The 27,501-nt window shown below is 44.5% G+C and overlaps 2 protein-coding genes across 8 annotated transcripts in view; both read left to right on the forward strand.

Moving 5' to 3' along the window:
• Window positions 1–4,787, forward strand: part of HCK (HCK proto-oncogene, Src family tyrosine kinase) — a 49,849-nt gene extending 45,062 nt beyond the window's left edge. For both annotated transcript variants that reach the window (XM_005568655.4, XM_065522963.2), the window contains exons 12-13: window positions 1,944–2,075; window positions 4,261–4,787. In XM_005568655.4, the coding sequence (XP_005568712.1) occupies window positions 1,944–2,075; window positions 4,261–4,463 (335 nt within the window). In that variant the 3' untranslated portion in view covers window positions 4,464–4,787. The remainder of the gene's footprint in view (window positions 1–1,943; window positions 2,076–4,260) is intronic.
• A 9,530-nt stretch (window positions 4,788–14,317) lies between these two features.
• The window catches only part of TM9SF4 (transmembrane 9 superfamily member 4), a 56,465-nt gene continuing 43,281 nt past the window's right edge, over window positions 14,318–27,501 (forward strand). For 4 of the 6 annotated variants that reach the window (XM_045362727.2, XM_074005016.1, XM_005568656.4 and 1 more), the window contains exon 1: window positions 14,318–14,348. In XM_045362727.2, coding sequence (XP_045218662.1) covers window positions 14,334–14,348 — 15 coding nt within the window. In that variant the 5' untranslated portion in view covers window positions 14,318–14,333. Of the gene's footprint in view, window positions 14,633–27,501 lie in introns of all 6 variants that reach the window. The other 2 variants (XM_045362728.2, XM_074005017.1) reach the window with 1 other exon arrangement.

Genomic DNA, 27,501 nt, shown 5'->3' on the forward strand with positions numbered 1-27,501 from the left:
GGGAGGCCAAAATGGGCAGACTGCTTGAGCCCAGGAGTTCGAAACCAGCCTGGGCAATCTCTACAAAAAATTTAAAAATAAGTCAGGCATGGTGGTGTGAGCCTGTGGTCCCAGCTACTCAGGAGGCTGAGGTGGGAGAATCGCTTGAGCCCAGGAGGTTGAGGCTGCAGTGAGCCAAGATCATGTCACTGTACTCCAGCCTGTGTAACAGAGCAAGACCTTGTCTCAAAAAAAATAAATAAATAGGGCCAGACACGTTGGCTCATGACTGTAATTCCAGCACTTTGGAAGGCTGAGGCGGGTGGATCATGAGGTCAGGAGATCGAGACCATCCTGGCTAACACGGTGAAACCCCGTCTCTACTAAAAACACAAAAAATTAGCCGGGCGTGGTGGTGGGCGCCTGTAGTCCCAGCTACTTGGGAGGCTGAGGCAGGAGAATGGCATGAACCCAGGAGGCAGAGCTTGCAGTGAGCCAGGATAGCACAACTGCACTCCAGCCTGGTGACAGAGCGAGACTCCATCTCAAAAAATAAATAAATAAATAAATAAGGGTAATGACTAAAGGAATAAAAGTAGAATGTATAATGTCTAAACCAGAAGAAGATAAGCAGGAAATCAAGAAAAGTCTCTAGAGCCAAAGGAGGAAGGAGAAAACACATATACACACACATACTCTCTCTCACACACACACACACAAACACACACACAGAACATTTTCAAAACCTGACCGTGTACTCAGTCATAAAGCAGGTCTCAACAAACTCCAAAGAACAATATTCTATAGACCTTGTTCACCAACCATGATATAATTAAGATAAACACTAAAAAAGGATAACTAGGCCCAGTGCGGTGGCTCACACCTGTAATCCCAGTGCTTTAGGAGGCCAAAGTGGGAGGACTGCTTGAGCCCAGGAGTTTTGAGACCAGGCTGGGTAACATAATAAGACACTGTCTCTACAAATTTTATTTTATTTTATTTCATTTTTGAGACGGAGTCTGACTCTATCATCCAGGCTGGAGTGCAGTGGCATGATCTCAGCTCACTGCAACCTCCGCCTCCTGGGTTCAAGCAATTCTCCTGCCTCAGCCTGTAGCTGGAACTACAGGCACCTGCCACCACACCCAGCTAATTTTGTATTTTTAGTAGAGATAGGGTTGGCCGGGCTGGTCTCGAATTCCTGACCTCAGGTGATCCTCTTCCTCAGCCTCTCAAAGTGCTGGGATTACAGGCATGAGCCACTGCACCTGGCCAAAAAAATTTTTAATTAGCTTGGCATAGTGGGGCACACCTGTGAACCCAGCTGCTTGAGAGGCTGAGGCAGGAGGATAGCTTGAGGTCAGGAGTTCGAGGCTTCAGTGAACTATGATTGTGCCACTGTGCTCCAGCCTGGGCAACAGAGTGAGACCCTGCTTCTAAAAGAAAAAAAAAAAAATGAAAAGGCTAACTAAACCCATGTCAGACTAGGTGGGAGGAGGGGTGGGTAAAGGGGGAGACACACAGTGACTGGTGGAAACCTCATGGGCTGGGAGCCAGAATCCTCCCTTTTCCCATTGCCTGGGGTGAGAGGACTGAGACATTGGCTGCAACCTGGACTCAAGGGCCTCTGAAGCCTCCTTCTGTCCCCAAAGAGCTGTGGCCTCTGGGATTCCACTCTTCGGAGTTGTAGTTAACTGGGGTATCAGCTGAATCAACGAAGAGGCTTCTAGAGTGAACTTCCATGCCATACCCCAGGCCCCTCTGCCCACTCCTCCTTGTTTAGCCATCTGTCCTCAGGATGGATGTCCCTTGCTTCCACAGGGAGGCCACGTAACAGGGGAATTGCAGGTCTGCATGGGCAGATGTTGGCAACTGTTGCCCTTGCCTGTTCCCCCACCTTAGCAGAATCCCAACCCTCATAGCTCCCCAACCTTCCCCTGACTCTGCTCTGTTCAACCCTGCAGGGGCCAAGTTCCCCATCAAGTGGACAGCTCCTGAAGCCATCAACTTTGGCTCCTTCACCATCAAGTCAGACGTCTGGTCCTTTGGTATCCTGCTGATGGAGATCGTCACCTACGGCCGCATCCCTTACCCAGGTAGGGAAAGGACATCAGCTCGGGGCTGCTTCCAGGGCATCCTGGCAACGGGTTCATCTAGACAACATGTCCATTCAAACTGAATTATTGATCCTCACCCCCAACTTTCCCTCACCTTTCCCATCTTAGTTAAAGGCACCTCCATCCATCCAATGTCTTAAGCCTGAAGTCTGGGGGCTTCCTTGGCCCTTCCTTCTCTCTCACTCCTATGACTTTTTTTTTTTTTTTTTTTTTTGAGACAGAGTCTCACTCTGTCACCAGGCTGGAGTGCAATGGCACAATCTTGGCTCACTGCAACCTCTGCCTCCTGGGTTCAAGCGATTCTCCTGCCTCAACCTCCTGAGTAACTGGGATTACAGGCGCCCGCCACCATGCCTGGCTAATTTTTGTATTTTTAGTAGAGATGAGGTTTTACCATGTTGACCAAGCTGGTCTCGAACTCCTGACCTTAGGTAACCCTCCTGCCTCGGCCTCCCAAAGTGCTGGGATTACAGACGTGAGCCACCGTGCCTGTCCGCACCCCTGTGACAATGGAGCAGTCACAAGATTTTGGCCACTCAACTCCAAAACATATCCCACGTCTCACCACTTTGAACCCCACAGTCTCCACTACATCCAGGCCAGTGTCGTCTCCCATGGATGGTGCAGCAGCCTCCTCATCAGTCTTACTGCTTTCTCCCTCCTCATCCTACAGCCTATTCTCCACATACAGCCAGGATAATTCTAAACTGTGAATCAGATCTTGTCCTTTCTCCACCTTTCTTTTTTTTTTTTTTTTTTTTTTTTGACAAGGTGTCACTCTGTCACCGAGGCTGGAGTGCAGTGGTGCGATCATAGCTCACTGCAGCCTCGACTTCCTAGGCTCAAGTGATCCTCCCACTTCAGTCTCCTGAGTATCTGGGACCAGAGGCATGTGCCACCATGCCTGGCTATTTTTTATTTTTTTGTAGAGACTTGGTCTCACTACATTGCGCAGCCTGGTCTCTAATTTCCAGGCTCAAACAATCCTCCAGCCTTGGCCTCCCAAAATGCTGAGATTACAGACACACACTACCATGCCCAGCTAATGTTTTAAATTTTTTGAGAGACAAGGTGTTGCTATGTTGACAGGCTGGTGATTTCCATTTTTAAGCAATGTTTTGGTTCAGCGTGGAGAGTGAATGGGAGGGAAGGGGAACAGGGTGGCAGCCATTGAGGAGGCCACAGCAGTGGTCCAGGCAGAGGTGATGATGGTCTGGACAGGGTGGTGGCATTCGTGACTGGCATACGTTGATGAACTGCTGCTACGTTTCAAAAGAAGAGAAGATTTGACTTGCTGACTTAGGAGGTGAGAGAGAGAGAATCAGGGATGATTACCCTGGCTTTGCACCATAGGGTGGGTAATGGTCTAGGGACAGAAATTGAAGAGCTCTGTTTTAGCTCTGTTAAGTTTGAGATGACTTAAGTATAGAGACATCCAAGTAAAGGAAGCACTTGAGTTCATGAGTTTGGAGTTTGAGACTGATAATATAAAATTGGGGATCACAGATATTGAATGGCTATTCTTATGAATAACTAATAAAAACTTAAATTGAACAAGAAAATAGTCCCATCCATAGGTTGACATTGAATCTGACCACCTGACTGTTTTGTCTTGAGGGTGCACTAGTTAAAACTAGGCAACACACAGTAGAAGCTAAATCCATTAGGATGTGTTCCGCAGCAAGCAACAAAATAACAGACAAAGAGTAACTGAAACAGAAGCAAGCTATTACTCCCCATCTGCCATGGGTGACTGGTTAGTTCAGCAGTTCAGCAGCTGTCAGGACTCTGGGTTCCTGTCTCTGTGATGGTCTTCTCCATGTTGTCAGATGGTTGTTGCAGCTCCAAGTATCATAAGTATCTCACAGTGTTCAAAGGAAGGGTGCGTTCTCCAAAGCCTCTCCTCTAAGCGGGAGGAAAACCTTTCCTGGCACTCTCCCAGCAGACCTCCCCATCCGCTCCCATTGGCCCAAACTGGGTCCCCGGCCTATGACCTAGCTGCAAGTGAAGCTGAGGGTGGAAGTCTCTGGCTTTCACAGTGGGAGGGGCTCAGCTTGCGAGCGAGGTGGGGAGTGATGGTTGCTGGGGGGGGCCACAGGACCTGCCACCCCTGGGCTCTCATTTCCCAACTGCTTCCTTTTTTAATTCCACGGCTCCTTTTCAGGGATGTCAAACCCCGAAGTGATCCGAGCTCTGGAGCGTGGATACCGGATGCCTCGCCCGGAGAACTGCCCAGAGGAGCTTTACAACATCATGATGCGCTGCTGGAAGAACCGTCCGGAGGAGCGGCCGACCTTCGAATACATCCAGAGTGTGCTGGATGACTTCTACACGGCCACAGAGAGCCAGTACCAACAGCAGCCATGATGGGGAGGACCAGGGTAGGGCCAGGGGGTGCCCAGGTGGTGGCTGCAAGGTGGCTCCAGCACCATCCACCAGGGCCCACGCCCCCTCCCTACTCCCAGACACCCACCCTCGCTTCAGCCACGGTTTCCTCATCTGTCCAGTGAGTGGGTTGGACTGGAAAATCTCTTTTTGACTCTCGCAATCCACAATCTGACATTCTCAGGAAGCCCCCAAGTTGATATTTCTATTTCCTGGAATGGTTGGATTTTAGTTACAGCTGTGATTTGGAAGGGAAACTTTCAAAATAGTGAAATGAATATTTAAATAAAAGATATAAATGCCAAAGTCTTTACCAAAAGGTTGGTTTTCTTGTCCTTCCAATTCCTGAATATCTATTTGCCATCTTGCTGTATGACAAGTCAGAAAGTGTGACGGACTCTCCTGGGGACCAGAAGTACAAAGACAAGTGGGGTTCAGACTGGGTGCAGTGACTCCCACCTGTAATACCAGTGCTTTGGGAGACTGAGGGGCGGGGGATTTCTTGAGCCCAGGAGGTCGAGGCTGCAGTGAGCTATGATCATGCCACTGCACTCTAGCCTGAGCAACAGAGTGAGACCACGTTTCAAAAAAAAAAAAAAAAGAAGAAGAAGAAGAAGAAAGAAAGGAAAGAAAAGTGGGGTTCGATACTTGAGGTTTTCTAACTGTCCTAAAATAGTTGCTGGCTGTATTCGTTTCCTCTTGCTCCTGTAACAAATTACCACATATTTGGTGGCTTAAGGCAACACAACTACATAACGTTACTGGGCCAGGCATAATGGCTCATGCCTGTAATCCCAGCATTTTGGGAGACTGAGGTGGGTGATCACTTGAGATCAGGAGTTCAAGACCAGCCTGCCAACATGCTGAAACCCTGTCTCTACTAAAAATACAAAAAATAGCCAGGCATGGTGGTGGGCGCCTGCTACTGGGGAAGCTGAGGCAGGAGAATTGCTTGAACCCGGGATGTGGACGTTGCAGTGAGCCGAGATTGTGCCACTGCACTCCAGCCTGGGCAAGAGATGGAGACCCTTTCTCAATAAATAAATAAGTACATACATACATACATACATGTATAACTTTACTGCTCCAGAAGAGTGAGACCCTGTCTCAATACATACATGCATGCATACATACATACATACATACACACATACATACAAGTATAACTTTACTGTTCCAGAAGTCAGAGGGACTGAAATGGGTTGCATTCATTTTAGAGGCTCTAGGGGAGAATTTGTTTCCATGCCTTTCCCAGTTTCTAGAGGCTGCTCCCATTCCTTCACTCATCAGCCCCTTTCGCTCATTACTCCTAACTTTGCTTCCATCATATCTCCTCTGGCTCTGAGTTTTCTTCCCCTCTTTAATTTGTAAGAACTCCTTGGACCCACCTGGATAATTCAGAATAATCTTTTCATCTCAGGATTCCTAATCACCTTTGCAAAGTCCCTTTTGCCATGTGAGGTAACATTTTCATAGGCTCTGAGGGTTAGGGCATGAACATCTCTCGGTGGGGGGCACTGTCCTGCCTTCTCCACTGGTATCCAGATGCTGGATGGGTTTTGCCTCCAAAGAGCTGGGTCTTCCAGGATGACAGGAATGGTTTCTCATGATTCGGGACCCTGACTTTCCCGTTAGGCCACAATGCTACAAAAGCTGGTCAGTTTACAGCTCCCCAGAGCTGGGGGCTGCCTCCAGGGCTGGGGGCTGCCTACAGACCTGACATTCCCCATGGTCAAGCAGCCATTATACTTGTTGAGGTGGCATTTGCCATTGCAGGAATCCCGATCTGGAGATATGGCTGCTGAGAGTATCTAGTACCCTACAGAGGAAGCTCTCAGTGGAGAGGTGGGAGACCTGCGTAGGAAGCAGAGAAGACAAAGTGGTGGGGGCTTCCCTAATGTTGCCTCAGCTGAGAATCCCTGGCAGCTAGTTATTATCACACAGAGAAAGACAGAAAGAGGTGGACAATGGGTAAAAAGGAAACACCACCTTTCCATATTATTGCATCCCCTGAAGGTTGTACATCACATCACCCCCTGGGTCCCAGAGAATCCTACACTAACTTGATTCTGTACCTCTGAGTAGGGTGGGGTTCTGACCTTAGGAACTGACTATAAGAACAGTGGAAAATAAAGCTAGTAGGGTTTCAACTTACCTAGTTGGTAATTTCTTTCTTGCTTTCTAGTTTGGGATGTGGCTTGGGTACATGAAAGCAGAGTCCAGGGTCTTCTGATGGAAATTTGCCTTATGATTTGTGATAATAATCTGATGGGAGGAGTACACTTCCCTGTGCCACCAGTGTTGAACTTGACCATGAGACTTGCTTTAGCCAATGGGATGTTAGCACATGTGATGCAAGCAGAGGCTTGAAACGTGCTTGTGGGGCTGGGCTTGCCTTCCAGTCTTTTGCCCTGAAAAGAACATGGTCCAAGGAAGATGAGTGACAGATGGAGCAGACCCAGACCAACCTGCAGGCCTGAGCCCAGCCTAGATCAACTGAACTCCATCTGACCTGCGGATATGTGAGAGAGAAATAGATGCTTACGATAATAAGCCTTTGTGTTCCGGGGTTGTTTTGTTACATAGAAGTATGACAGCCACAGTGACTGAGGCACTATCTCAGGAGTTGAAGCCTATTGCTTATGGACAAGGTTAAGGGATCAATTTCTGCTTTCTGCTCTTTCAATTTATACTGCTGAAACCAACACTGATTTGTCCCTCTGGTCACCGAAAAGACAGGTAAAAACATGGGGATAGATGCAACACCAAAAGCATGATCCACAAAAGAAAAAAAAAAGATAAATTGTACCTCTTTAAAGTCAAAAACTCTGCTCTGCCCAAGACACTATTAAGAAAATAGAAACATGGCTGAGCCCGGTGGCTCACGCCTGTAATCCCAGAACTTTGGGAGGTCAAGGCAGGTGGATCACAGGAGGTCAGGAATTCAAGACCAGCCTGGCCAACATGGTAAAACCCTGTCTCAATTAAAAATACAAAATTAGCCAGGCGTAGTGGCAGGTGCCTGTAATCCCAACTACTGGGGAGGCTGAGGCAGGAGAATCACTTGAACCCAGGAGGCGGAGGTTGCAGTGAGCACACCATTGCACTCCAGTCTGGGTGACAAGAGCAAACCTCTGTCTTAAAAAAAAGAAAAGAAAAGAAAACCATGATCCCCAAGCTTGTAAAAAGTATTTGCAAAAAATATCTCTGATGAAGGATTGGTATCCACAATATATAAACAACTCTTAAAACCCAACAATTGAAAAAAAGTATCTGCTAAAATAGCTAAGATTCAAAACACTGATGACACCAAATGCTGATGAGGATGTGGAGCAACAGGAACTCTCATTCATTGCTGGTGGGAATGCACAATGGTACAGCCACTTTGGAAGGTATTTGGCAGTTTATTACCAAACTAAGCATAACCTACCACACAATCCAGCAATTGTGCTCCCATATGAGTTGAAAACTTATATCTACACACACACAAAAAATGGCACATGGATATTTATAGCAGCTTTATTCATAAATCCCAAAACTTGGAAACAATCAAGATGTCCTCCAATAGGTGAATGGATAAACAAATTGTGGTATATTCATATAATGGGATATTATTCAGCACTAAGAAAAAAGAGCTGACCAGGTGCAGGTGCAGTAGCTCACACCTGTAATCCCAGCACTTTGGGAGGCTAAGGTGGGAGGATTGTTTGAGCCCAGAAGTTTGAGACCAGCTTGGGCAACAAGTGGGACCCCTCCATATCTACAAAGAGTTAAAAATTTAGGTGGTTGTGGTGGCACGCAGCTGTCGTCCCAGCTACACAGGAGGCTGAGGAAGGAGGATCACCTGAGCTCAGCAGATTGAGGCTGCAGTGAGCCGTGACTGTGCCACTGCACTCCAGCCTCAGCAAGACAGCAGTACCCTGTCTCAATAAATAAATAAATATATATATATATATATACATATATATAAATAAATAAATAATTTTGGCCGGGCATGGTGGTTCACGTCTGTAATCCCAACACTCTGGGAAGCCAAGGCAGGTGGATCACTTGAACCCAGGAGTTTGAGACCAGCCTTGGTAAGATGGTGAAACCCTGTATCTACAAAAAATACAAAAATTGGCCAGGCATGGTGGCGGGTGCCTGTAGTCCTAGCTACTCAGGAGGCTGAGGTAGGAGAACTACCCAGGAGGTCTAGGCTGCAGTGAGCCGTGATTGTACCACTGCACTCCAGCCTGGGTGATAGAATGAGACCCTGTCTCAAAATAAATAAATAGCCAGGCACGGCCGGGCGCGGTGGCTCAAGCCTGTAATCCCAGCACTTTGGGAGGCCGAGACAGGCGGATCGCGAGGTTAGGAGATCGAGACCATCTTGGCTAACACGGTGAAACCCCGTCTCTACTAAAAAATACACAAAACTAGCCGGGCGAGGTGGCGGGCGCCTGTAGTCCCAGCTACTTGGGAGGCTGAGGCAGGAGAATGGCCTAAACCCGGGAGGCGGAGCTTGCAGTGAGCTGAGATCCGGCCACTGCACTCCAGCCTGGGAGACAGAGTGAGACTCTGTCTCAAAAAAAAAAAAAAAAAAAAAAAACATAGCCAGGCACAGTGGCTCACACTTATAATCCCCGCACTTTGGGAGGCTGAGATGGGTGGATCACTTGAGGCCAGGAATTTGATACCAGCCTGGCCATCATGGCGAAACCCTATCTCTACTAAAAATACAAAAAAATCAGCCAGACTTGGTGGCAAACACCTGTAGTCCCAGCTACTGGGGAGGCTGAGGCAAAAGAATCACTTGAACCTGGGAGGCAGAAGTTGCAGTGAGCCGAGATTGCGCCACTGCACTCCAGCCTGGGTGACAGAGTGAAACTCTGTCTCAAAAAGAAAATTTAAAAATAAATAAATAGGCTGGGAGTGGTGGCTCACACCTGTAATCCCAGCACTTTGGGAGGCCAAGGCAGGTGGATCACTTGAGGTCAACAATTAGAGACTAGCCTGGCCAACATGGTGAAACTCTGTCTCTGCTAAAAACACCAAAATTAGCCTGGCGTGGTGGCAGGTGCCTGTAACCCCAGCTACTCAGGAGACTGAGACAGGAGAATCACTTGAACCTGAGAAGTGGAGGTTGCAGTGAGCCGAGATCGTGCCACAGCACTCCAGCCTGGGCAACAAAGAGCAAAACTAGAAAGAAAGAAAGCAAGAAAGCAAGAAAGAAAGAGAGAAAAAAGGAAAGAAAGGAGGGAGGGAGGAAGGAAAGAGAGTGTGAGAGAGAGAAGGAAAAGAAATTTTTAAAAAAGTGCTATCCAGCCATGAAAAGACATTCAGGAAGCTTAAATATATATTGCTAAGAAAGAATCCAATCTGAAAAGATTTCATACTATATGATTCCAACTATATGACATTCTGGAAAAGCAAAACTATGGAGGCAGTAATAAAGTCAGTTGTTGCCAGGGGTCTGGCAGTGGGAGAGAGAGAGAGATGAATAGGTGGAACACAGGATTTTTAGGGCACAACCACCATATCAGCCTGGACAATCTTCCTCTAGACTCTTACCTCCAAGGGTGCAGCATGCACTGCCAGTGCCCCACTCGTATCTCTTAGAGTAGGGTGGACTTTTCAGGGGTCATTATCCCGCGTCACTGTTTCTGAGGACTTTTTCCCTAAAACTGCAAAAAGCTTCAGCTGCCAGTGTTCCCAGAAGGCTGAAAGTGCCAAGGAATTAACACCCTCTGGGAACAGTACTCAGCTAATGACTTCCAGGAGTTGGTGTATAAACAGCCTTGCTCCCTTGCCCCTCAGTGGGGTAACTCCAAGGTGTGTGGTTTGCATCATTTCCCAGAGCTGCTCCATAGGATTAAGCTTCAGTTGCCCACAATGGTAACTTGCTTGACAAATAGGCTTTCCCAGTATAGTACCAACATGAATGTGGGTTGATAGTTTTGGTTATATTCAGGAATAAGATGAAAGTGAAATAAAGAAGACATATATCAGAACTTGACTTAGTCAATGATATGAGCAAATTCTTTGCTGATCAGGGAAAGACTTTCAAATAAAGTCATATTTTTGTGCTAGTTACAAGGTAACAGCTATAGACACTGCCCACCATTAAATTTAATCTGCAATATTAACATTTTTTCTCCATCACTTTAAGTCTAGACCAGGGTTTGGCAAACTATGGCAAACTACGCTTTATTGGAACACAGTCATGTCTATTATTTATGTAACGTTTGTGGCTGCTTTTGTACTAAGATGGCAGAGTTGAGTAGTTGTAACAAAACCGTATGATTGGCAAAGTCCAAAATATTTACTAATCTGGCCCTTTACAGAAAAAAATGTTGCCAGCAAAACAAAAATTCAAGCCCCGATTGGTAGCACTTCTTGATTTTTGTGGTGTCAACATTCCCACCATGGTGAATTTCAAGCTACCAACCAGAGCTGCATGATGATTTTCATGGGCACTTTTGCCTTTGTGGAACATTTCCTCCATAACATATATATATATGTTACATATATATGTTACATATATATATAAATTATATATATTTTATATTTATAAATAGAAATAATATATAGTTATGTACTTATATTAAATATAGATAATAGTTTACAGCTGCAGTGTTTCCATATCTTGGCTATTATGAATAATGCTGCAATAAATATGGGGGTGCAGACATTGATTTCATTCCCTTTTGGATATATATTCAGAAGTGGGATTGCTGCAACATATGGTAGTTCTATTGTTAATTTCAATTTTGATGAACATTCATACTGTTTTCCATAGTGACCGTACCAATTTACACCCCTACCAACAGTGCACAAGAGTTCCCTTTTCTCCACATCCTTGCCAATACTTATTGTGTGTCATTTTGATAATAACAGTTCTAAGAGGTGTGAAATGACTGCTCATTGCGGTTTCAATTGACATTTCCCTGATGATTAAGGATGTTGAGCACCTTTCCATTTACCTGCTGGCCATTTGTCTGTCTCCTGAGAAATGTCTGCTTAGATCTCTTGCCCATTTTTAAACCAGGTTATTTGGGAGTTTTTGCTATTGAGTTGTTTAAGCTCCTTATATATTTTGGATATTAACCCCTTATCAGATCGTTTTTGATTGGTAAATATTTTCTTTAGCTCTGGCAGTCACCTTTTTACTCTCTTGTTTCTTTTGCTGTGCAGAGCTTTTAAGTTTGATGCAATCTCACCTGTCTATTTTTCCTTTTGTTTCCTGTGCTTTTAGTGACATATCCAAAAAATCATTGCCCAAGCCAATGTCAAGTTTCCCCATGTCTTCTTCTAGTAGCTTTACAGTTTCTGGCCCTATAAGTCTGTAATCCATTTTGAATTGATTTTTGTATATAGTATGAGATAAAGGTCCAATTTCATTCTTTGCCATATGGATATTCATTTTCAGGGATGATGAAAATGTTCTGGAGATGGAGGATGGTAATGACTGGCAACATTGTGAATGTAGTTGATGTCACTGAATTGTGCACTTAAAAATGATTAAAATAGTCAATATTTTGTTACGTATATTTTACAACAATGAAAAAAATTTAGGCCAGGTTCAGTGGCTCACACCTGTAATCCCAGCCCTTTGGGAGGCCAAGGCAGGCAGATCACTTGAGGTCAGGAGTTCTAGACCAACCTGGCCAACACAGCGAAACCCCATCTCTACTGAAAATACAAAAACTCAGCTGGGCTTGGTGGCATGCACCTGTAATCCCAGCTACTCAGGAGGCTGAAGCAAGATAATTGTTTGAATCCGGGAGTCAGAGGTTGCAGTGAGCCGAGATCATGCCACTGCACTCCAGCCTGGGCAACAGAGTGAGACTCCATCTCAAAAAAAATATTTTTTTGGAAAGAAAAAGAGAAACTTGCCCATGTTATGGAGCTAATGAGTGGTAGAGATGGGCTCTGAACCCAGGCAGTCTAGTTCTAGGATTCTGGCTTATGTCACTAAAAGAGATTGGGATGTGAAAGCCCTTTAGGGGAAAATACAAAGCATGAGAAGAAAAAAATGGAAATACTAAAAAATAATAAGCCATTTATGGAGCTTTGCTCCTTATCAGTTATCCTTCTTCAGGCAGCTAGAAATGGTGGGAAACACTCAGGATCGAAGCTCTAGAAAAACTGGTTCCAAGTTTGGAACATATGAGACTGCAGCAAATTCCTCCTAGTCTCTCAAGCTTCCTCCTCCTTGGGGTTAATAGCCAATCTTCCAATCTTTGGAATGGTTGTGCCGGTCACAAGAGTTAATGGGTGTGTGTTTCAATGATCTATTCCTGAAATGATCTATAATAAACCACCCCACTCTAAAACAGCTGGGCTCAGCTGGGCAGTTCTTTTGGTCCACATGGGGTTCATGAGGTTATTCATGTAGCTGCATTCAGCTAGCAGCTCAGTGGAGGCTGGAATGTCCAAGATGACTTCAACTACTTATTACAGTGCTCAGCTGGAGTTTCTGGGATGTCTTGAGGAGTTGGCTGGGCCTCCCTCTCTCCAGGTGCCTTTTCAGCAGAGTAGCTACACTTCTTTATAACTAAGATGGTAGAATCAGGCGTTTTCAATCCTCTTAAGGCCTAGGCTCAGTACTGGCAGAATCACTTGTAGCACATCCTATTAGTCAAAGCAACCAACATGACCAGCCAGATTCAACATGATGTAAAACAGAGTCTATCTCTTGAGGAGGGAAACCGTATGCTCATCATGCAAGGATGGACAGAACCAGATGGCAGCTATCTGCAGAGAATCCACCACAGTGGTGCCCATAGGTGGGGATCAGAGTTCAACTGTCCCTTGCCCCCTAGAATTAGATAAAAAGGGTCTTATGAACTGTTTTAGCACAATGCCAAGTGCTGCAGCACACACCAAATGCTCAGCAAGTGCTGATGATTATTATTAACATTACTATTATTTTAATAGCTTTTTAAAATAGTCTAAGATGGCACTGTATTCAGTTTAAAGTGATATCCATGGGCCAAATGAACTTTGAGTTCTTTCCTAACCTTAATACCATGATTCTTTGAGTCTCTTTTTTACAGATTTGGAAACTGAGTCTTAGGAAGATTGCGTGACTTATCTGGAGTTACATACTAAGCTGGTGCATGACGTCCACGTTCAGAGATATCTCCCTCCACTGAATATGCTGGTTTTCACTCCTTCACTTAAAAAATAATGTATTGGGCACCTACCACAAGCCCAAAGGAGTATAATAAACATATACTGACAATTATTTATTGAATACATCCTATTTAATATTGTGTCACTGAATCCTCATCACAAGCCTATGATGAACCCCCTTCCCATTTTACAGATGGGAGTGAGGCAGAGCAAGGTTAAAATAAAAAACAAACAAAAAACAGGGTCTGTCCTCATAGGGATTACAGTCTACTAAAGAGGATATAGGACAGTCAAACAAATAATTAAATATATAATTACAAATTGTTCTTGGAGTCGGACTGCCCTTGGAGCCCGAGTGCCCACCCTCTCCCTCAAATCAAGGTCTCAGGTAGCCCTGGCAATGGGTCTTCCTGCCAGTAGTAAAGATGGCGCTGAGACCACGAGCGCATTTTCACACACCCCCATTACCCACAATGCAGCGGGGATAGGGGAGGCTCAGTTTCTGCCAGGAGCTAATATGGCTTCCATAGTTACACCGTTCTCTCTCTTCAACTAATCAGTGACCTTACTTTCCCAGACCAGACTGTGGAGCAGGAGCTAAGACTCCTTTTACCCTCTGCTGACCGCTGCTACAGGAGCGGTTGAAGCTAGGCGACCACCTTGCGGAGTTAAACTCCGTAACCTGGGAGCACCACTTCCGCTGACGTCATTACGGCGACACGTGGATCCAAGATGGCGACGGCGATGGTGAGTGAAGGAGACTCCGGGAGCGGGAGCTGGAGCGGGGCCCTCCGGGGTATCCCAGGATCTTCCAGCACCCCATGCCTGACCCTGAGCCACCTCCGGGACCCCTGACTCAGGCCTGAGGGCTGCCTCTGACTGGGCTGGTCTCCCCCGAGATCCACCTCCCCGGTCCTGCCCCTGCACTCAGGCTTGTCAAGGCCTCAAGTTTTGGGGGAGGCGCCGTTTTGGAGAGAGACCTTGGCTCCTACCTTCGCCGGTTCCCATTCTACTTTTGGTCTCCGCCCACTGTGAGCCCCATTTTCCAGTTTTCACCTCCCAGTCCTGACCCCTCTGAAGACCCTCGCCCCCGTTATTCTCATCCTTGCTCCTCCCCGTCACGTCCAGACCCTGCTCTCCCCGCCTCCCCACCATCCTAACCAGTCCGCGGATGTGACCTCCCCTCTGACCACCCTCCCAGCCCAAGCGCTGCCTCAGATCCTTTGCAGAGCCCTGTCCTCACTTACACTCATAGCTGTCCCCATCCCGCACTCCTCTTGACTGCCGCTACCCCAGAGCTTGCCCTCACTTACCCCACCCCCATCTTTCATCCCTAGACGCTTCCCTGCGCCTCCTGTCTTCTCTCAGTCAACTCCCTGCCCCTCTTCTAGGGACCTTTTACCCTGTTGGTTCTCAAACTTTACTGTGCGAAAGAATCTCGGGGTGTGCAGGAGGAGGCGTGCTAAAAATGCAGTTTCCTGAGCAGCCCCACTCCCAAAGATTCTAATTCCATAGGGCCAGGTGATGCCCAGAAATCTGCCCTTTTATAAGCACTCCAGTGATTATGGTGGAGGTGGTCTGCGAACTACGTTTTGAAAAACACTAATAGCACCACCTCACTGCTGTCCTTCCCCTTCCCTAACATGGCCACATAGCTCGTTAGGGATGAAGGCTCATTATGATGAAGCTATATGTTGGGATGAAGTCTGTGTGGATGAGGGTGGAGGTAAAAGAGCCATGCTTGGAAGTTGGGTCAGAGCTTGCGGGCTCCTGATGCAGAACCCTGGAAGTAAATCTTTAAAGGACTGGCCCTTCTTCCAAAAGTTTAGTTCAAATTCTGATCGTCAAGAGACCAAAACTAAAATTGAAGTCACTTAGTTCAGAATGATTTGCTGGATCTTCCTGCTTACTGCTTCGTCAGCAGATAATTTCATCCTGGGAGTGAATGACAAGGAAGGCTCAGAGAAAAGGAAATGACATTTGATTTTAGCAAAGGAAGATTCTGGCTTAAATAATTTGGTGTTGGTTTTCTCCAAACAGGTATATATTATTGACTAGTAGCAGTTTTCCCTCCTTCTCTTAGCTGACTGAGAACTTATCTTTTGTTTAATGAGGGATTCCTTATTTAGAACTTCAGAGGTCACGTAAAAAGATTTCATGACCTTACCTGGTTTCTGTGGTTTCAGACTTCAGGCTGAACCATGAATGGAGCAAATCCTCAAAGTAGTATATTGAAACTTGTATATATATATATATGTATGTATATATATTCTGGTGCACATTCAGAACAAAGATGGTGTAAGAACTTAACAGGAAATCACACCCTCTCTTGCTATAAGGAAAACATTGAATAAAGTGAATAAAGTGGTATTTACAGCACTGCACTGGGAAATCCCTGCCTTGGTCAGAGATTTTTAAGAGGTTATAAGTTAGCCATACATATATGTGGTACACATCTATTTAGTCAACAAGTATTTGAGTACTGATTCTGTTCCATGAACTAGGGGTGTAGCTGTGAATTAGAGGGTCAAGGTCCCTACACTTGTGGAGCCTTTCTAGTTTGAGGAGACAGGCAGTGAACAAGTAAATACATAAACAAAATAATGTCACCAGTAAATGCCGTGAGGACAGCAAAATGAAGTGATAGTGATTGGGGTGACTAGATGACACAACTACTTTGGATTGAGTGGCCAGAAAGAAGTCTCAGAGGAGGTGACTTGAGTTGAAACATAATTAACAAGAAGGAACCAGCCATTCAAAGAATATTCCAAGCAAAGGAAATGGCAAGTGTAAGGGGCCGAGGTGCGAGGGAGCTTGGTGGTTTTGAGGAACACACAGAAGGCTGGAGGAGCCAAGCATGGTGAGGGTTGGGGTAGGAGAGAATGATACAAGATGAAACTGGAGGGAAGCAAGAGCAACTGTTTTGAAAAGCATGCCTGGAATTGGGATGGACTGCAGTCTACATTTTGTTGACGGTCAATTGCATTTTGAAATAGAGTGTTGTATTAGGCTGCTTCCCCTTCCCATCCCCTTGAGGACAGTACTTGAAGGGAGCCAGCTTGTTCTCAGTTGGCACAGAGGCTGTGGAAAGGAGTTTGGATTTTAGTCTAAGCACAGTGGAAAGGACGGAGATTTTGCCCAGCACAGTGACTCAACCTGTAATCCCAGCATTCTGGGAGACCAAAACAGGGAGATCGCTTGAGCTCAGGAGTTTGAGACCGGCTTGGACAACATGGCAAAACCCTATCTCTACAAAAAGAAAATACAAAAGGAAAAAATTAGCTGGGCTTGGTGGTGTGCACCTGTAGTACTAGCTACTTTGGGGGCTGAGGTGGGAGGATCACTTGAACCTGGGAGGTCAGTACCAAGGATACAGTGAGCCCTGATCACAGCACTGCACTCCAGCTTTGGCAACAGAGCGAGACCCTGTCTTAAGAAACGACAACAGGCCGGGAGCAGTGGCTCACGCCTGTGATCTCAGCACTTTGGGAGGCTGAAGCAGGCGAATCACTTGAGGCCAGGAGTTCGACACCAGCCTGGCCGACATGGTGAAACCCTGTCTACTAAAAATACAAAAATTAGCCGGGTGTGGTGGCACGCACCTGTAATCCCAGCTACTCGGGAGGCTGAGGCACGAGAATCGCTTGAACTCAGGAGGTGGAGGCTACAGTGAGCCAAGATCGTGTCACTGCACTCCAGCCTGGGCGACAAGAGTGAGACCCTGTCTCGCAAAAACAAAACAAAACAAAAACCACCACCAACAAAACCCTGAAAGTACGGTGATTTAGCATTTGTTGTGCCATCTGGGAGTATTGTACTGAAAAAGTAACTGATTTAAAGAAACTGAATATGTAATGTATGCAGTAACACGCAGAGGCCAGTTTAAAGGGTGCATATGGAGAAACTTCGTATCTGGTGCAATAGTGAAAAGGTGTGGAAGCAAATTTATTATGGGGGTATGTGAGTAAGGGGCAAAGTGGAGTCACAGGGTTGAGTTTGATCTGTGTCAGCAATTCATTACACGGAAGTCAGAATAGTCCCCACTCCCTCATACACACCCTCATTTCATAACCATTGGTGGGGGGTGAGGGGTGCGGTAGATCTACTTTGGAGTGTATGGGTCACTGACATGAGTCATACAGACAAAGAGGAACTGAACTAGTGGATTCAGTGGCCGTGGGAACAGCCGGGTTTTTGGTTTGTCCTTTGTTTTGAAAGTTAGGGTTGTGGGTGCAAGTGCAGTGGCATGTGAGCCTTTCCATTTCTCTCCTTGGTGAATGGCTCTTCTTCCCCAAGCGTTGGGCTGCCGTCTCCCAGAACGACGTTAGTATAGAGGGTGTTTCCTGAACCTGCAGGGCAAGACTTCTCCCTCCATGAAAGATAGCTGGTATAAACTGAAGTTCTCTTTGATTTTCCTGTCTTCTTCCATCCTTAGATTTCGACTACTCTGTGAAGTTACAGGATACAGTGTTAATCTAGCTAGGTCTGAACTGAGAGGTGGGCTCATGTCTCACTCTTTATGGAAAACGGTTCTTGGGAATATTATTTCACTGAAACTTGGGAAATGTCCATTGAGTACATTTCTAGATGTCTCAGGAGTCTAGAAACTTCAGTTTGGAGAATAAAACTCTGTACTTCTCTCACATCATTGTTCATACTGTTTTGGTTTTTATTATAATCTTTTTTATGGATATAATTCATATGCCATAAAATTCACCCCTTTAAAGTATATAATTTAGTGGGTTTTAGTGTTTTCATAGGTTGTGCATACACTAAATGTGATGGTTATCACCATTGTGTAATTCAGAACATTTCATCACCCCCAAAAGAGAGTCACTCCCTACTCTTCCCTCCCCACAGCCCTAGGCAACTACTAATTTACCTTCTGTCCCTATGGATTTGCCTATTATGGACATTTCATACAAAGATAATTATATAATATGTGATCTTTTGTGTCTGGCTTCTTAGCATAATGTTTTCAAAGTTTGTTCATGTTGTATCATGTATCAGTAGTGCCGCATCCCTTTTTATGGCTGAATCTTCCCTTGTATGGATGTACCACAGCTTGTTTATCATTCATCAGTTGATGGACATTGGGATTGTTTTCACTCTTTGGCTGTTAGGTATAATGCTGCTGTGAACACTCAGGTGTAAGTTCTTGTGTGAACATAACGTTCCGTTTCCTTGGGCGTATAGGGGTGTAATTGCTGCATCAGTTCACACTGTTTTGCGGTTACTTGGGTTTGATCCAGTCCAGAAACAGAGGAATGGAATAAATGACATCAAGATTCCTTTGTGCTAATGGAGCCAATGCCAGTAGTCCCTCCAGCCCCAGTCAAAGGCCCAGAAACTGGTTTTGTTTGTTTTTTATTATTATTTGACACAGGATCTCACTCTGTCATCCAGGCTGGAGTGCAGTGGCACGATCATAGTTCACTGCAGTCTCCGCCTCCTGGGCTCAGGCGATCATCCTGCCTTAGCCTCCTGAGTAGCTGGGACTACAGGCACGCACCACATCCAGCTAATTTTTTAATTTTATTTTTCCTAGAGACGGGGTCTTGCTATGTTGCCCAGGCTAGCCTTGCACTCTCCTGGCCTCAAGCATTCCTCCCGTCTTGACCTCCCAAAGTGCTGGGATTACAGGCGTGAGTCACTGTGCCAGGCTAAAGCTGTTTTTAATTAATGGTGGAATGTGGTGCTAATCAGGTTGGATCATAGAGTCCTGGAACAGAAGGCCGGGAGCCTGAGCTGTGCCATCAGTCTTGTGTAAAGGAAGTGGCTGTCTCCTGTGGACCCCGTGTACAGGAGGACATGAGCTGACTGAAGAAGGAACACTGGAGCAGGAGCCAGCAGCCTGGGCTTGGTCCCAGCGCTGCCATTGATGCATTGTGTGGCCTGGGGCAAATGACTTTGGCTTTGTTAGTCTGTTTTCCACATATGACATGTGTGGAATTAAGGTTTGGACTTGATGATTTCCAAATTCCAAGTTGAAAATTTTGTAGTTTGGAATACTTGCATTTGAGGTGAGTTTTGCTAATATGCCTATAAAATCAGACTTACCTTGTTTTTTCCATGATGATGGTCCCTGTGATCTTTCCAAGCTGTTGTGTTGGTTGTGCTGTCTGTCTTATCAGCCAGGTTTCCCCACCTGGCTCATGTTCTGCAGGAGCTGCTGTGTCCTTGGAACCGAGGTGCTGACATCGGGCCTTGGTTAAATGTGTTTCTCCGAGGGGTCCCTTTAAAGGAATGCCCTTAACCCCCCTCAGGAAGTACAGAGGAGGTTGGGATCACATTAAGTTGCCTCTTGGGTTCTGTTTTACAACTTGGACAAACGTCTCTCTTTGATCTTGGCATTAAAGAAGCAGGTCACAGAATGTTGAAGAAGGTTGAGTTTTGATCTCTGGGCACTGGCAAGAAGGTGGGAAGAACCCAGGATGAGGAGAGCCATCTGGCCACAGATGAATAATAGGAGCCATCTACCACCTCCAAGCCTGCTTTGATCCCTGAACCGTTTGCTGACACTAGAGTTTCCCAAATGGGGCATGGATGGGGACACCCAGGACTTCTCAGTTCCATCTCATTCCTTTTCATTGCTTCCTTCTCTCCCTTCCTAACATGGTTTCTCACCTATGCCTGATGCATTAAACCGACAGACCTTCCAGGGTTTGAAATCCTGGTCTTACGCTTGGTCCGAGAATATGGGCTAGCCTCCCAGCTGTGACACTGTGATTACTTTTGTGACTTTGGACTGGTTGGTTATATGATTTTGGGAAAACTGTTTGCCCTTTTAAGCCTCAATTACCTTATATTAAAAATTTTTTATTGTGGTAATAACAAAATCTACCACTTTAAGCTTTTTTTATTTTTATTTTTTTTGAGACAGAGGCTCACTCTGTTGCCCAGGCTGGAGTGCAATTGTGCGATCTCAGCTCACTGCAACCTCCGTCTCTTGGGTTTGAGCAATTCTCTTGCCTCAGCCTCCCAAGTAGCTGGGATCACAAGCATGCACCACCACGCCTGGCTAATTTTTGTATTTTTTGTAGAGAGAGGGTTTCACCATGTTGGCCAGGCTGGTCTCGAACTCCTGACCTTGGGTGATCCACCTGCCTCAGCCTTCCAAAGTGCTGGAATTACAGGCATGAGCCACCCTGACTGGCCCACTTTAAGCGTTTTTAAGTGTGCAGTTCAGTGGCATTAAGTACATTCACACGTATACAGCTGTTAGCACCATCCGTCTCCAGAACTTTTTAATCTTCTCATTTTTGAAACAAGGATGATATTCTCAAGGGGTTGTTGTTGTGATGATTAAATGAACTATGAGATGAAAGTGCTAGCGCAAAGAGGACGCTCTGTAATTTTACTCCAAGGTTTGAAGTCTTCCTGAGGTGAGCTATCTAAGCCTACTGCTTGGGCTAGCTGAGAGTTCTTTTATAAATACCCAAGGTGGAGACAGGAGAGCAGTACATTTCTGCACTTTCTGGCATCAAGGTTGAAGTCTGGTTGCCTGTTGCTTTGTGAGGGTGGTTGTTAGTTTCACCTGGACTTCTGCAGCCTGCTGTACATTTTTCCTACCCCCAAATTACAGCTTTGAGTCTTTCATGTGTCTCTGTTCAACAGCTACTCTGTTTCTGTGGACTCTGAAATAAAGGCTACATTTTCAGTTTCCTGTGGCTAATTTGTTTTTTGTTGGTTTGTTTTTTTTCTTGCTTTGTGAGTTCTTTAGTTCCCTGGGCCTGCTTAGTAAGTAGTCTCTAGCTGTCATTAGCCTTCATTCACATGTGGTTGGATTTTTGGTACGCTTTAACTGACTGGGTAATTGACTTCAGTTAACTGTTGGCAAACTGTGCCTAAAGCCTTTTTCTTTTTTTTTTTTTTTTTTTCTCTCTTTTTCCTTTTTCTGTCTTTTTTTTTTTTTTTTTTAATTGCTTAATCTGAGGGAGCAGTTACTGACATGGTCTCAAAATGGTGATTGTCGCCAGGAACAGTGGCTCACACCTGTAATCCCAGCACTTTGGGAAATGCCGAGGGCGGGGTGGGTCACTTGAGGTCAGGAGCTCAAGACCAGCCTGGCCAACATGGCGAAACCCCGTCTCTACAAAAATACAAAAAATTTGCTGGGTCTGGTGGCAGGCACCTGTCATCCCAGCTACTCAGGATGCTGAGGTAGGAGAATCACTTGAACCCAGGAGGTGGAAGTTGCAGTGAGCCAAGATCGTACCACTGCACTCCAGCCTGGGCAACAGAGTTAGACTCAGTCTCAAAAAAGAAAAAAAGTGACTGTCTTTTAGAAAGTAAAAGAATCTAGTCTATTTTTAAGGAAAATGCTGCTTTTACGGTAGGAAAGGCGGGGAACAGGAACCAAAAAGGCTGTTCAGATTGACCAGATGTATTGCTGCTAGTTGATGCTATTTATGGGAAAGGAGATTGCAAGGCAGAGGACTCCAGAAAAGGTTAACTTCTGGTTACAGAGAAATGCGAGTGAATGAAATAATTTTTAGTTCTCAGAAAAACTTCCTGTTTTCTTTGGAAAATGTTAGTTGTTCACACCTTTCAAACTGGGTGGGGTGAATTTGGAGTAGTTTGGGGTACTTTTGAGTCCTAGCAGCCCTTCATTAAGACAGCTATTTGGGGGAGATATTTCTGAGTGCCCAACCCACCCCACCCCCAAGAATAAAACAGATGGGGAGGGAAAGACCTTGATTCTTGGTTCTCTTGAGCTTTGTAACATTCCAGGTCACCTGTATCTTTGCCAGTGATGGCGTGTTAGATTACAGCACAAAAGGCTTCTAGATTGCCATCACCTTATTGCTTGATATGCTGCCTTTGCGGTCTCATGACTTGCAAACCAAGTAGCAAAAGCAAAATGACGTTGAATGGGCTGGTTCACATCTCTTAGGACTCCTCGCATGGCTCTGAACACGCAGAAGATGATTTACTAAATATTTAATTGACTTTTCAGACTGAACCTCACATGGGAGTTAATGAGGCGATCAATTAAAAATTAAGGCCGGGTGCGTTGGCTCAAGCCTGTAATCCCGGCACTTTGGGAGGCCAAGACCGGCGGATCACGAGGTCAGGAGATCGAGACCATCGTGGCTAACACGATGAAACCCCGTTTCTACTAAAAAATACAAAAAACTAGCCGGGCGAGGTGGCAGGCACCTGTAGTCCCAGCTACTCGGGAGACTGAGGCAGGAGAATGGCGTAAACCTGGGAGGCAGAGCTTGCAGTGAGCTGAGATCCGGCCACTGCACTCCAGCCTGGGCGACAGAGTGACACTCCGTCTCAAAAAAAAAAAAAAAAAAAAATTAAAAGAAGATTTAAAGGAATTTCCTAAGAAGCAGGTACTTTGCTACTTCCTTGCAGAAAAGAACAGCAGGCCAAACATCCTCTTATCAGGCTATCAGGAGTATAGAAGGTGATGAAGTCATAGAATCACAAAAAGTTGGAACAGTATCCAGGGGTTTTTACCAGAGACCGATGAACTTCTAGTCCTTGATTCTCTGTGTATTGGAATATTTTTTCCGAGAGCAGTATCTGTAGCTTTGGTAAGTTTCTCAGAGGGATTTGTGACACCCTCCCCAAGATTAAAAATTGCTAAGCTGTCTGCTTACCCACAAACCTGGTGCCAGAACCCCCCCTGCAGCCCACTTTCTGCACATCTTCTGTGGAACTCATCCAGGTATTTTCAGAGGCAACCCATTGCCTTCGCTTCTTAAAATATAAATGAATATTTGTCTTTATTTTTAATTTTTTAAGTTTTTTAGAGACAGGGTCTCACCCTGTCACCCAAGTTGGAATGCAGTGGTGGAATCATAGCTCACTCTAACTGCAGCCGTTGGACTCCTAGGCTCAGGTAATCCTCCCACATAATTACAGACGTTAGCTACTATGCTCAGCCTAAATGTATTTATTTCATTTTATTTATTTATTTTTTTTGAGACAAGGTCACACTCTTGCTCAAGCTGGAAGGCAGTGGTGTGATTTCTGCTCACTGCAACGTCCACCTCCCAGGCTCAAGTGATCCTCCCACCTCTGCCTCCGGAGTAGCTGTGACTACAGGCAAGCACCACCATTCCTCATTAATTTTTTGTATTCTTTGTAGAGACGAGGTTTTGCTCAGGCTGGTCTCAAACTCCTGGGCTGAAGCGATCCACCTGCCTCGGCCTCACAAAGTGCTGAGATTACAGTCGTGAGCTACTGTGCCCGTAAATGTATTTATTTTGAGTAAGAGTGATCCATGTACGTGGAAAAATGTATTAAAAAGCTATAAAAGTATCAAAACATTATGTTGTGTGCCTACCATAAATATACTCAATTTTTATTTGTCAATCTTTAAAAAGCTATAAAATAGATCAGGCGCAGTGGCTCACACCTGTAATCCCAGCACTTTGGGAGACTGTGTTGCTCATAAAGGAATACCCGAGGCTGAGTAATTTATAAAGAAAAGAGGTTTATTTGGCCAGATGTGGTGGCTCATGCTTGTAATCTCAGCACTTTTGCAAGCTGAGGCAGGTGGATCGCTTGAGCCTAGGAGTTCAAGACCATCCTGGGCAAGATGGTGATACCCAGTCTCTATTAAAAATACAAAAATTAGGGCTGGGCGTGGTGGCTCATGCCTGTAATCCCAGCACTTTGGGAGGCCGAGGCAGGCAGATTCTCGAGGGTGTGTGGTGGTACCTCCCTGTGATTTTGGTTTGCATTTCCCTATTGACAAATGATATTACATATCTTTTATGGTTATTAGTCAATCATATATCTTCTTTGGTGAATTTCTGTACAAATCTCTTGTCCATTTTTAAATTGGATTGTCATTTTCTTATTAAGTTTTAAGTTTTGTTTGTATGTTCTGGATATAAGTTCCTTATCAGATATGTGATTTGCAGAGAATTTTCCTCTAGTCTCTGGCCCATCTTTTCATTTTCTTAGTGGTATCTTTGAAAGTGTAAAAGTTTTTAGTTTTTTATGAAATTTAATTTAATTTTTTTTAATGGATTCTGGTTTTGGTGTTGTATCTAAGACATCTTTGCCTAACCCAAGATCACAATGATTTCTTATTTTTCCATCTAGAGGTTTTTTAGTTTTAGCTTTTTTGTTTAGTTCTGTGATCCATTTTAACTTAATTTTTGTGTGTATGTTCTAAGGTTCCATGTGCATATGGCTACCCAGTGGTCCAAGCACTATGTTTTGAAAAGACTTATTGTTTCTCTATTGAATTTGCCTTGTCAACTTTGTTGAAAATCAATTTACTATAAATGTAAAGATTTATTTCTAGACTTTTATGTTCCACTGATCTTTATGCATATTCTTGCCACACTGTCTTGATATTGTAGCTTTATAATATGTTTAGAAATTATGTAGTATAAGTCCTCCAATTATGTTTTTAAAGTTGTTTTAGATGTTCTGGATCCTTTGTATTTCCATATAAATGTTAGAATCAGCTTATCAGTTTCTACAGAAAAACCTGCTGGAATTTTGATAAGGATTTTAGTGAATCTGTAGATAAATTTGGGGAGAACTGACATGCTGACAATATTGAGTCTTCTAGTCCGTGAACATGGAATATCTCCCCAATTATCTTTGTTCATTTCTCAGCAATTTCAGAATTTTCAATATACAAGTCCTTTTAAAAATATATATTCCTAAATATTTTATTCTTTTTATACTAAGTGGAGCTTTTATTTTTTGTAGTCTGATCTTGCTCAACTTGTTTATTAGTTCTAGTAGTTGTTTTGTGTATTCCTTAGGATTTTCTAGATACACAATCATGTGATCCGTAACTAAAAGCACTTTTTGCTTATTTCTTTTAATTTTTTCCCGTATGCTTCTTCAGGGATGCCCTTAATTATTAATGTATTTGCTTTAGTGCAGTGGCTTATAGTATAGTGTTGAATGGAAATGACAAGAGTCAGCATCCTTGCCTTGTTCCTGATCTTAGGGGAAATAATTCAGTTTTTCACTACTGGCTGTGGATTTTTCATAGCTACCCTTTATCTGATTGAGGAAGTTCCCTTCTAGTCCTAATTTGTTAAGAGTTTTAATGATGAATATGTTGGATTTTGTCAACGGCTTTTTCTGCATCCATTATGATGATCATATGGTTTTTGTCCTTTATTCTGTTTATCTGGTGTGTTATATTAATTGATTTTCAAATATTAAGCCAACATAGGATAAACACCATTTGGTCGTGATGTATTAACGTAGATTCAATTTTCTAATGTTTTGTTAAGAATTTTTTCAGGCCCCGTGCAGCGGCTCACACCTGTAATCCCAGCACTTTGGGAGGCCAAGGTGGGTGGATCACGAGGTCAGGAGATCGAAACCATCCTGGCTAACACGGTGAAACCCCGTCTCTACCAAAAATACAAAAAAAATTAGCCGGGCGTGGTGGCGGGCGCCTGTAGTCCAAACTACTTGGGAGGCTGAGGCAGGAGAATGGCATGAACCCGGGAGGCGGAGCTTGCAGTGAGCCGAGATTGTGCCACTGCACTCCAGCCTGGGTGACAGAGAGAGACTCTGTCTCAAAAAAAAAAAAAAAAGGCCAGGCGCAGTGGCTCACGCTTGTAATCCCAGAACTTTGGGAGGCCAAGACGGGAGGATCACGAGGTCAGGAGATCGAGACCATCCTGGCTAACACGATGAAACCCTGTTTCTACTAAAAAATACAAAAAACTAGCCGGGCGAGGTGGTGGGCGCCTATAGTCCCAGCTACTAGGGAGGCTGAGGCAGGAGAATGGCGTAAACCCGGGAGGCAGAGCTTGCAGTGAGCTGAGATCCGGCCATTGCACTCCAGCCTGGGCGACAGAGCGACACGCCGTCTCAAAAAAAAAAAAAAAAAAAAGAATTTTTTCATCTGTTCATCATCATCATGAACACACAGGATAGTTGTCTGTAGTTTCCTTTTCCTTTTCTTGTGATGTCTTCGCCTGGCTTTGGTACATGGTTTTTTAAAAATTTATTTAGACAAGTGAAAAAAGGCTATACATAAACTACATAAACCTGCTGTGCCTCTTTTTTTTTTTTTTTTCCCCTGCATAATAGCTTATGTTGCCTGTCCTTCAGTAACAGTTCTACCTTCTATTTAAGTATGTATCGCTAAATTACCCTCCCTAAAGACTGTACCAGTTTACCTACATCTAGGCTAATCATACTTTTTAAAGCTTTATAACTCTGTTAAGCAAAAAAATGAGATGTCATTATTTTGACCTACAGCTTTTGAATTATGAATGATGCTGAGCATCTTTTTGTGTTTGGCCATTTGAGCTTTTTTTTTAACTGCCCATTCATATTTCTTTTGGATTATTTGTCCTTTATCGGTTTCTGAGTGTCCTTGTATATTGAAGAAAGTAATTCTTGGTCAAGTATGTTAAATGTTTTTACCTAAACTGTCTTTTTCTTTCTCTTTGGTGTATTTTTTTCATTTTCTTCCTTTATGCATTTATGTATCCTTTTTCTTTATACCTTCTGGATTTTGCTTTATTCTTTGGAAACTTTCCACAAAGATTATTTAAAAGCATATCCATATTTTCTTCTAGTACTTCTATTTAATTATACTTGTAAGTCTTTATGTTCTTTCCACCAGTATCAAACACTTTGGATAGCTCTTTAGCTCACACATTCTCTCATATATACAATTTTTTTTTTTTAAAGAGATAGGGTCTCCCTCTGTCATCTACGCTAGAGTGCAGTGACACCATCATAGCTCACTGCATCCTCAAACTCCTGAACTCAAGCGATCCTCCTGCCTCAGCCTCCCAAGTAGCTAGGTCTGCAAGCCCACTTCACCATACCCAACTAATTTTTAAATAATTTTGTAGAGACAGGGTCTCACTACTTCGTCCAGGCTGTTCTCAAACTCCCGTCTGTCCTCAAGTGATTCTCCTGCCAAATCAAGGATTGC

The sequence above is a fragment of the Macaca fascicularis genome, chromosome 10, assembly GCF_037993035.2.
Source record: "Macaca fascicularis isolate 582-1 chromosome 10, T2T-MFA8v1.1".
NCBI lineage: Eukaryota > Metazoa > Chordata > Mammalia > Primates > Cercopithecidae > Macaca > Macaca fascicularis.